General features: G+C 39.2%; 1 protein-coding gene across 1 annotated transcript; it reads right to left on the reverse strand.

The window, feature by feature from the left end:
- Nucleotides 1–61: 61 nt before the first annotated feature.
- On the reverse strand, nt 62–3,868 carry seta (SET nuclear proto-oncogene a). Its single transcript, XM_061672676.1, has 8 exons — nt 3,642–3,868; nt 2,719–2,776; nt 1,592–1,734; nt 1,404–1,507; nt 1,215–1,328; nt 904–1,074; nt 690–821; nt 62–624 (listed from the first exon to the last, which is right to left on the reverse strand). Exons 1-8 carry the CDS (start codon nt 3,712–3,714, stop codon nt 601–603), a joined length of 819 nt encoding a protein of 272 aa, XP_061528660.1. The 5' UTR covers nt 3,715–3,868; the 3' UTR covers nt 62–600.
- Between the last annotated feature and the right edge of the window lie 6,959 nt (nt 3,869–10,827).

Genomic DNA, 10,827 nt, shown 5'->3' on the forward strand with positions numbered 1-10,827 from the left:
AAAAAAGTCCCATAGAAATGGTTTCAAAATAACCACTCTCTTGCCCCCCCAGTCCACTTAACTCCCCTCCCTCCCATACTAGTAACCAACATGCCTCCCCCCTCCCTCTTAACATGAAAGGAATGAGCTGTTGGGGTAAAACAAAACAAAAAAAAGCCTTCAAAAATGCAAAATAAAAAACAAGATGAGGTCTGCTAGTGCTAAGGTGACTACACCATGGCTTCTTCTCACCACACCTGGAAACAGGAGTACATCTGTGGGAAGTGTCTTCAAATTCTACACAATTCTATTTTTATTTGACTTTTTAATTATTTATTATGTAATATCTTCAACAAGAGAGATGAACCCAGGGGGTTGTGTACGTACGTATACTCACAATTGGGGTGGGAAAAAGTGCCGTCGGCCTTTTTCTTAAAGAGAAACGGAAACCGCGGGTGAAGGAGAAGAGGGAGGCTTCAGGATGTCAAAAATGAAGCACACGCATGGACTTAAAACAACAAAAACAAAAAAATTAACAGCAAAAATAAACCTTTGCTCCCGAGCATGACTTGATAAAGCAAATGGGGAATTAGAAAGGTGAGGAGGGCGCGGCCGGTCTTCTCAGTCATCTTCTCCCTCGTCGTCCTGCATAGAAAATCAAATTAGCTTTCAGAAGCAACAAAAATGCTAAATAAATGACAGATTCTTACCTCTCCATCTTCTCCATCGTCATCGTCATCATCTTCTCCATCCTCGTCACCCTCCTCGTCGATGTCCTCCAGGCCTTCCTCGTCCTCTTCATCCTCCTCGCCTTCACCTTCCTCGTCGTCCATGTCTGGGACCTACCAACAACACTGTTTAACACCCATTCCTTTTTCTTTTTTTAAGCACTTTTAAAAAAAATGTTGGCTGGTTTGCACATACCAGGTAGTACTGCAGCGGGTTTGGCCAGATGTCATCCTTGATGACTTCACCCAGCTCGTCGGCACCGGCATCGCCGTGGTCAGCGAACCAGGTGAAGAAGCTCTCTGGCTCTTCATGTTGCCTCTTGCGGCCCGCTTTGTTCTGTGTCTGGCTGGAGCGCTTGGTCAGGTCCTGGGGGGGGGGTGTAAACACAGGCCATTTGTTCCTAAAAGTGATTTACTGGTGTATTATTGTTTATTATTATTATTATTATGACAGTGAAATCTAATGACATTTCTGACAAAACTGGGTATCGACTTTTTGGTACTTACCTTTCCCGATTTCCATTTGATTTCTGTCGACTTTGAAGACGGGTCGCCGCTCTCGTTCAGGTGGAATTCTTTGGAAAGGACTTTGTTTTCAAAGTACGGGTTTTCGTCAAAATACTGCAAGAAAAGAGAGCGGCGTTAATAGCGCCTCCATTTTGTGTGAAGTAAGAATACGTGTTCCAATGTACTCACAAAATCTATTCTGTAACCTGACTTTATGTCTTCAAACTCTGTCACCTCCACTCGGCTCAGGTAGTGAAGCGCCTCTTCATCCTCCTCCCCCAACAGGGCAGATACTTTCGGAGACAAAATGAAGATGGAGTGAATAAACATTACGGTCGCAGCAGGAGGCTGCCTGGTCACGTGACTCGGGTCAAAACCTTGTGGATGGTTGACAAATGTGGTGACCCAAAAGTTGGGGATTTTGGCGATCAATTCCGATCTCTTCTGAAAGAACGGCTGGCGGAGTTTGTTGTATTTCTGTTCTACTTTCAGGATCTCTTCACTGGCCTGCTCGTTCAACCTGCTCAAAAGAACATTAAAATTATCAATTAAAAAAACAATTCAATACTTGACAAATTATTCCACTTTCTAAAAAAAATTTCTGTGATTTACCTCACGTGCTTGAAATTTTATTTTTTTTTCAACACTGAATGTTCGAAAAATTACATTATATTTCACTGATGAAATTCTAATTTTAGCTTTTCTAACAAATGTCAGTTAACTTTCTATCAATTTCCCAGTCATGATTTGACTCACCCGAGTCAGGGGGTGTTCTCTTTTGAAAAGTACACTTATTTCTTGTCGAATGTAAAAATAGGTCTTCGCTTCGACTTTAGTGATAACTAATATGTTGGTTAGAATAATCATTTGCTTTCTTACCAAACCTTACTCGTGACTATTTAGTACGATATACATATACCATAACTTTTAAATTCCAAGCTTGAAGTTGGCAAATGATTGAACTCATTCCCTGCCATTGACAGCATTTGAAGTCAAATATCCATGTTAACTGGGAGAGCTTGCAGCGAATGATTAAAAGTACACTTTATAACAGTTCATTCATCAGTAATGATTAAATTCAAATGTGCTTTAACACTTCTCTATGACTCAACTCTAAAATGAAGTTTTGGCTAGATGTTTTTGTTTTCTCGCTTTTACAAAAGTAAAAAATTAAGAAATTTGGTAGAAAAATACAACAAATAACGACATTAAATCTTTGAAAGTTATAATTCAAGCTGTTCCCCTATGAAATGTACACACTATTAATTTTTGGTGTGGCGAGTAGATTGTCATTTGCTTGAATTCTTAATTTCATTTTTTAAAACTTAGTTTTGTGTACATACCCAGAGAGCAATTTTGTGTGTGTAATACAGCAATACAAAATCTGGGTTGAAATTAAAGCGTTTCCAATAAACCCTGCATATACTAATTTCTGCTGATCGAGAACAAAATGACGGGGAAATTGTATCAGTGCGAGACAAAGTCTGCTCAATGATGAAATTACCTGTCAATTTCATTTTGAACTTCATCAATGTGTTCAATAGCTTCTTGCTGCTCTTTCTCTGTTGGATGGGGAAAATACAATGTTAGAAAAATTCTATATTTTGCCAAAGAAGTAAAAATTGATAAAAGGCAGGGGGTCTTTGAAGAGCTATTATATTCATTTGGTATAGTTAAACAAGGTTGGAATCAACTGTAAATAAAGATTAAACGTCTATCGCAGTGATGGCACATGGGAGTCTAGGGTTGCGTTCACGGCCAATCACGCGATTTGTGGCTCGTTGTTTCCTGCCGGCTGCTGGCCGCCTCAGAGGCCGCGTGGTTTAAATGTGGGACACACGACTAGACTATTCTAGTGCGTGCTAGCCAGCAGCCCCCCCCAAAAAAAACAAAATTAAAGTTTAAGCACCCATTTTGCTAAGCGGTAACACAACGCGATTTGCGTATTTTTCCAAATTGCCTTTAAACGCAACAAAAACGTCGTCGGAATAGCGTTAGGTAACCGCTACAACAACAACACGCTAGCACACGCGCAAAATATGAAAGAGATGACTTATTCTTGCGCTTGCTGAACGTCACAATGGGCTAAAAATGCGATTCACATGAAAGTTAACGCGCGCAATCACAACTCGTGAGGCTACAATGCGAGCTAGAGGTGCTAATAAATGGAGGAGCGGAGGGGGGAAGCTAAGTAACATGGCTTCCCCCGTGCCCGACAACAGCACGCTAAGCTAACAAAACGAGCTACAATGTGAACGAGCGGACGCGAAAAGGTCGAACGAGAAACAAACCGCAAGGCAATGAGACTAAATGTCGAGCCGTGCGAATAAAAGCGGAACGAGGCCACGCGTCGAAAATGCGTTGAGGGGAAGAAAGTGAGGGGGAAAATGGCGGTGAAACAAGGAGGCCGCCATGGCGCTTACTTACCGGAGGTCTCGTCCGCTCCATCGTGGTTCGAGTTGAGCTCCTTTTTACTCACTTTCGCCGCCGAGGCCGACATGTTTGGTCGCGAGTGGCGCAAAGAAGAACAAGAATGGGGTTTTTGTTCTCAACAGAGACAAGAGAGCGCGACTCAATGGGCGTAAAGTTGAGGCGAGATGAGGGGGGGGGGAAGCCACCAACGTGCTGCTGGCGTGCGCGCACACACAATGTGAGTGAGCGAGCCCGCACAAAGTAAGCTAGGAGGCGATGGTGGGCGGATCGAGCCAAAACGTCGATAGCAACGTTGCTGTTGATATTGACGGGGACCAGTGTGAGTATCGACCCCCCAAAAAAGGAATTATGTTTTCATGTATTGATCGTCATTAATGACATTATATTATTAAAGTGTTTCATTTTCTACTTTTATTTATGTACAGCAATCCTCTTCAGCTGTGGTTGTTCTCTCAAAAGGAAGTTGAATAAGATGCTTTTGAATATGAATATATTTTTTTACATTTTTTCTGGTGTGTCTGTATGTTTGCACCGTGTTGTTTCATATTGTGTATCTTGTCTTCGATGCCTGGACTTCGAATAGGATTGGTAGGAAATACTTTTGAGAATAGAGTAATCGGGAACAAATATTTAGCATTCAAGTTTATTGCAAAATATTTTTTCAGATTGCCATTTATCGACCAATTATTGTTGATTATTTGGCATTGTTTAATGACTAAATAAAAGCAAATAAACAATAATGAAGCAATATCACACTAGCGGGAGTGATGCACTTACCAACCTTTTGGAAACAGAGCTATGTAGGTACTGATCAATGCCAAGGGCTACTACACTGAAAAAGAAATTTTTTTTGGTTGCACATGATTAAGATGTGATCAAATTATGTTGTTTTTTTTTTTTAATTAATGGTAAAATATTTTTTAAAATTAACGATAAAATATTTTTTAACTGGCAAAGTTTCCTTCACATTGATCTGATTGTATATTTAATTGAAATTTTTTTACTGAAAAGGTTAATATAAATTACCTTGAACACCAGAAAAATACTATTTGTTGCCTGTCCCTGCTTCCTAAAATGATCGAATTTATTGAGATACTATACTAGAAAGAACAAGGTACAAATATACAGATACACCAAGATAATCATAAAAAATACATCGTAGGAGACTCAGTTCTTAGAACAGATTTAAAAAACACCACAGCTGAAACAAAGTGATTAACATAAATCAAATAAAAAAGCTAAAACACAATAATGATAATAATGACATTAAATACGTGAAAAAGGTCTGCTACCGTCGATAACCTCAGATAATACAACCCCAATTCCAATGAAGTTGGGACGTTGTGTTAAACGTAAATAAAAACTGAATACAATGACTTGCTAATCATGTTCAACCTATATTTAATTGAATACACTACAAAGACAAGACATTTAATGTTCAAACTGAGCAACTTGATTGTTTTTAGCAAATCATCCTCTTAGAATTTTATGGCTGCAATGCATTCCAAAAAAGTTGGGACAGGTGGCAAAACAGACTGAGAAAGTTGAGCAATGCTCATCAAACACCTGTTTGGAAAATCCCACAGGCGAACAGGCTAATTGGGAACAGGTGGGTGCCGTGATTGGGTATAAAAGGAGCTTCCCTGAATTGCTCAGTCATTCACAAGCAAATGATGTGGCGAGGTTCACCTCTTTGTGAACAAGTGCGTGAGAAAATAGTCAAACAGTTTAAGGACAATGTTCCTCAACGTACAATTGCAAGGAATTTAGGGATTTCATCATCTATGGTCCATAATATCGTCAAAAGGTTCAGAGAATCTGGAGAAATCACTGCATGTAAGCGGCGAGGCCAAAAACCAACATAGAATGCCCGTGACCTTCGATCCCTCAGACGGCACTGCATCAAAAACCGACATCAATGTGTAAAGGTTATCACCCCACAGGCTCAGGAACACTTCAGAAAACCAATGTCAGTAAATACAGTTTGGCGCTACATCCGTAAGTGCAACTTGAAACTCGACTATGCAAAGCATCCATCTATCCGTTTTCTGAGCCGCTTCTCCTCACAAGGGTCGCGGGAGTGCTGGAGCCTATCCCAGCTATCATCGGGCAGGAGGCGAGGTACACCCTGAACTGGTTGCCAGCCAATCGCAGCTATGCAAAGCAAAAGCCATTTATCAACAACACCCAGAAACGCCGCCGGCTTCTCTGGGCCCGAGTTCATCTAAGATGGACTGATGCAAAGTAGAAAAGTGTTCTGTGGTCCAACAAGTTCACATTTCAAATTGCTTTTGGAAATTGTGGACATCATGTCCTCCGGACTGTTATAGATGCAAAGTTAAAAAGCCAGCATCTGTGATGGTATGGGGCTGTGTTAGTGCCAATGGCATGGGTAACTTACACATCTGTGAAGGCACCATTAATGCTGAAAGGTACATACAGGTTTTGGAGAAACATGCTGCCATCCAAGTAACGTCTTTTTCATGGACGCTCCTCCTTATTGCAGCAAGACAATGCCAAACCACATTCTGCACGTGTTACAACTATGTGACTTCGTAGTAAAAGAGTGCGGGTACTAGACTGGCCTGCCTGCAGTCCAGACCTGTCTCCCATTGAAAACGTGTGGCGCATTATGAAGCGTAAAATACGACAATGGAGACCCCGAACTGTTGAACAGCTGAAGCAAGAATGGGAAAGAATTCCACCTACAAAGCTTCAACAATTGGTGTCCTCAGTTCCCAAACGTTTATTGAATGTTGTTAAAAGAAAAGGTGATGTAACACAGTGGTAAACATGACCCTGTCCCAACTTTTTTGAAACGTGTTGCAGCCATAAAAAAAAAGTTAATGATTATTTTCTAAAAACAATAAAGTTTATCATCTTGAGCATTAAATATCTTGTCTTTGTAGTGTATTCAATTAAATATAGGCTGAACAGGATTTGCAAATACACAAATAAACAGAATACAATGGTATTCTGTTTTTATTTATGTTTAACACAACGTCCCAACTTCCTTGGAATTGGGGTTGTACATCTTGGACAGAAAAAAAGGAGTAAATTTGGGACAAATACAATAAAGGAGAAAGAACCAAAGAAATAAAAGAGAAAGTTTGTCTAGAGACAGCGGTACCAGTGTCTCCAGATGGGACTGGTATCGTGTAGCACTAAACCTTGTTTTACAAGTACAGAGTGGTCGCATTGTTTGAGTCACTTATCCGGCAGATAATTTTGTGCATTAGATTTCTTAGTTCACCCTGCAAAGTATTGACTCTTGCACTTACAAACCTGTTGCTCGCACTAGTCCATCCAGGTCCTCATGAGTAAAATCTCAAGAGCATTGTTAGAGGCTATTTTTATTTTCAGTAGGGTAGTTTTACTATAACTGTAAATGTGCCCTATAGAGTGGAGTGTAGTATGCCCTGAGCAAAGACAACTCGTCTGTCTTAACATAATTTTCTTGTCTTTCTTTGGAAAAGTTTGTATCATATACGATGGTCTTCGCTTAGTTTGTTCCAATCTTTTATGGATTTATATATGAGAATACTGATTGTCTGAAGGCAGTTTTATATATAGTGGGATACTACACTGCAATCTAGAGGCTGTCCTTGTTCTGTTTATCTGTTCAGAGTTCAAATGCACCTGTAAGGATTTAAGGGGTAGAGGTGTGGTAGTGTAATTTTCAGGACCAGGCCTGTTGTACATATGCGAACCCAATCATATTTGAAAAATGTAGCATCTCATAACTGTGAAGTATATAACAATGGTGATACTGCTGTTTGTTCCTATCTAAGATTTTCAGAGCGATAATGATTCAAGAGATTTTAAGATTGTCTTGTTTGCATGAAGAGATACTTTCAGTTAGTTTCTTGTATGCTCTGCTGCGGTTTCATCAAATATAGATCAATATTTCTTTAAACTCAATTGTACTTACACTTTGATTGTATTTTGTATTGTTTTATAATTTTTAGTTAATCATTAACGGAAAACTGAAGGAAATAAAATGACTTTTTTTGTATGGTATTTATTATAGTGTAGTATATTTATTAGGAAAATTAAATGTGCTATTTACCCAAAAACTTAGTACAAAAAAAGGTTTTACAATTCATTCTATGATCATTTTGATGGTGAAGTGTTTGAAAAAAATCCAGAAAATAAAATGCAGAAATTTTATTTTAAAAATAAATTGTAAAAATAATGTCTTAATTTTGTCTCAAGTGATAATTTTATACAATACAATACAATAATGACAATGTATAGGAAGAATTGTTCTGCTCTATTGTTTCTGCACACATTTCTTTTAATATGAATAAAGTATTTTCAATTTAGCAATAAACTTTGCACAAAATCTGTCCACAATTTTAAAAGTCATAATCACCTGAATAATCATGTAAAATGAATACATGCATTAACAAAGTAAGAATTCAAAATAGCAATCCCCCAGAACACTTTCAGAATGAGAGATCACTATTGATATCGGCGATACGGGCCCTAGATTACTTAGTGTGTGATCGATAGCACATCTTGCAGTATCTCGCACTTGCTACCAGGAGTCCCTGGAGCTCGCCTCCAGTAGGCGGCCTCCCCGCTCCGTACTGCTGCCTGCCCACTAGCCAGGAAGTCCGCCGTCGAGCTCCGCCTCTCAAAATAGGGCTCCCGTCAGCGCAGCATCCCCGGACCCCCATATATCGTCGCACCCACACGCCGACGGGTAACAAATAACAAATAAAAAAAAAACAGCGGTAATTTTTTTTTTTTATTCATTTGAATGGCGGACGCTTTATTCCCCACGTAAACTCAACGTTTGTGGGTCAAATGTGTCTTATCGATTGATCCTCGCCACCGTTTCAAGCCTCTTTAATGGCGCGGGCTGCATTCAAAGACTAATTGCGACGAGTTTTTTCGCGTTTAAGTGGCCACGTTAATTACATACGTCAGTCAATTTACATGTAAAGGCAACACGTTCCTTAGAGTTTTTGGACTTAATTTCTATACAGCTCGTTAGCTACATAAAATGTGGCAAAAAAATCTACCATATTACAGTTCAGATTCATCGAAAGCTATGGTTTCAGGCTGTCATTGAAGGCAACATGATCAGCCATTTTAAAAGAGACTGCGAAGACAAGGGATTGACTTCAGAACATGTCCCACTTCCTACGTTGACTTTTCGAACTTCATTAGGTATACCAAATCATGTTAAAATATGCCATATTAATGTTTAGATTAATTTGATCGATAGTTTTGGTTTCAGGCTGTCTTCCCTAAAGGTAACACCAGACCAGCTAGCTAAAATGATGCTTGCAGACATAAGTAGACAGCCTGTCAATCACTTCATACATAAAAACAACACGTCCTGCTTTCTCTTTCAAGTTTATATATAAATACTTCAATATCTACATCAAAATATGCTATACTAATGCTTAGATAAGATTCATAGTTATGGCTTCAGGCTGTCCTTGAAGGCTGAAAAGATGCTTTAAAGCCGTGGTTCTTAAATATAGGAAAATAAAATGATCCGCTTCTCCTCACTAGGGTCGCGTGCGTGCTGGAGCCTATCCCAGCTATCTTCGGGCAGGAGGCGGGGTACACCCTGAACTAGTTGCCAGCCAATCGCAAGGCACATACAAACAAACAACCATTCACAGTCACATTCACACCTACGGGCAATTTAGAGTCTCCAATTCATGCATGTTTTTGGGATGTGGGAGGAAACCGGAGTGCCCGGAGAAAACCCACGCAGGCACAGGGAGAACATGCAAACTCCACACAGGCGATTGAACCCCGGTCCTCAGAACTGTGAGGCAGAAACACAACTGAACTGCAGTTAATAAATGCAATGGATTGTGTTAAAAATTGTTTAAACAAAGCAAATGTTTGCTTTGTTTAAATGCTTATATGGTGGGGGAGGGCGTCATGCGAGAAATGCACCAGCCGCTGACGTTGGGGTTACTTTTTAGCCCCCCCCCCCTCAAAAAAAAAGTCCAGCCAAGAGAGACAATTCAGTACTATTTTGTTTTCAGTCTTTGCACGTTTTCAGCACTTCAACCATATTTATTGTATTTAGAAACAAAACAAGGATGTGAGTTTGGTTGCACTGTAACAACATCAAGATTTTGCCATATTAATGCAAGAAATGATCGGTTGGTTTGTATTCATTTCAGGCTGTCCCTGAAGGCAATATCTGACCAGCCATCTTAAAAGAGGCTTTGAAGACTCTAGTTTTATTTTTTTCATTTCTCCCCCAGATGGCGCCACTTTCCAACCATTCAACGCATGCAGCAACATTCCCCCTTTTTTACTTTCTCTTGCCAGAGTGCATTCGTACTGGTTTGATCAGCAAACTAATGCAATCAATTATGGACTACAGGCGTTCTAGTTTTAATGTTTCCACCAGATGACACCACTTCCCTCCATTCAAAGACCTCACTGAGCTATTAACTTTCAATAATAAAGGATTAAAATGACATCCATCCATTTTCTGGAGGAAAAATTTTTCTTTCTATATTATTAGGATTGCAAAATGTGGTGAATTTTTTTGTTTTGTTTTGCGAGCAAACATTTCTTCGTAAGGTGAAAACATTTGAGAAATTAAGGTAATGTAATATCTTTGTATGTGGGAAAGGAAAGTTATTTATTTTGCAAAAATGTCTACTTATGACGAAACTATTTTTAAAAATCGATCTTGAATTTGATAACTTTACATTAAGTTACCCTTAATTCCCAGTTCATTCTCATAAATTCCCTTTGGAAGTTTCCGATTTAGAATATTTCCAAAATTTCCGATCTTAAATGCCAATTTAAATTTCCCCCCAAACTCCAGAAATTTACATGAAAGTTTCCATCCATTTGCAACCCTTTATATTAAGAAATAATATTTGTAAATACAACTTCGGGGGAAAAAAAAGAGTTTCTCAGAATTACGTCTTTTTATACATACAGTGAGTGGTACCTCAATTTAGAAGTGATCAGACAAGTTTTTCGAAATACAAACTCATTTGGACGTATTTTATGCCTTGTGTTATAAGCAAAGATTTTAGTTACGAGCGCTAGCTAAGTGGCAGTGAACTTCACAACACATTGCAGTTTTGCAGATAGTCAACAATTCTATTAAAAAAGAGTCTTCAAGCTGTTTATTGCCACTCCCAGTTGAGGTTTACTGTCAAACTAAACATACAACTAAGAG

This window comes from Phycodurus eques, chromosome 3, assembly GCF_024500275.1.
Source record: "Phycodurus eques isolate BA_2022a chromosome 3, UOR_Pequ_1.1, whole genome shotgun sequence".
NCBI lineage: Eukaryota > Metazoa > Chordata > Actinopteri > Syngnathiformes > Syngnathidae > Phycodurus > Phycodurus eques.

Bases quoted from the DNA above. Each gene is read 5' to 3' on its own strand.
- seta (XM_061672676.1), bottom strand. From the start codon at position 3,714: ATGTCGGCCTCGGCGGCGAAAGTGAGTAAAAAGGAGCTCAACTCGAAC. The intron at 1,508-1,591 runs GTTTTGACCCGA...TGTCTCCGAAAG, and splicing joins ATTTGTCAACCATCCACAAG to TATCTGCCCTGTTGGGGGAG. The intron at 822-903 runs GTATGTGCAAAC...TGTTGTTGGTAG, and splicing joins ACCCGCTGCAGTACTACCTG to GTCCCAGACATGGACGACGA.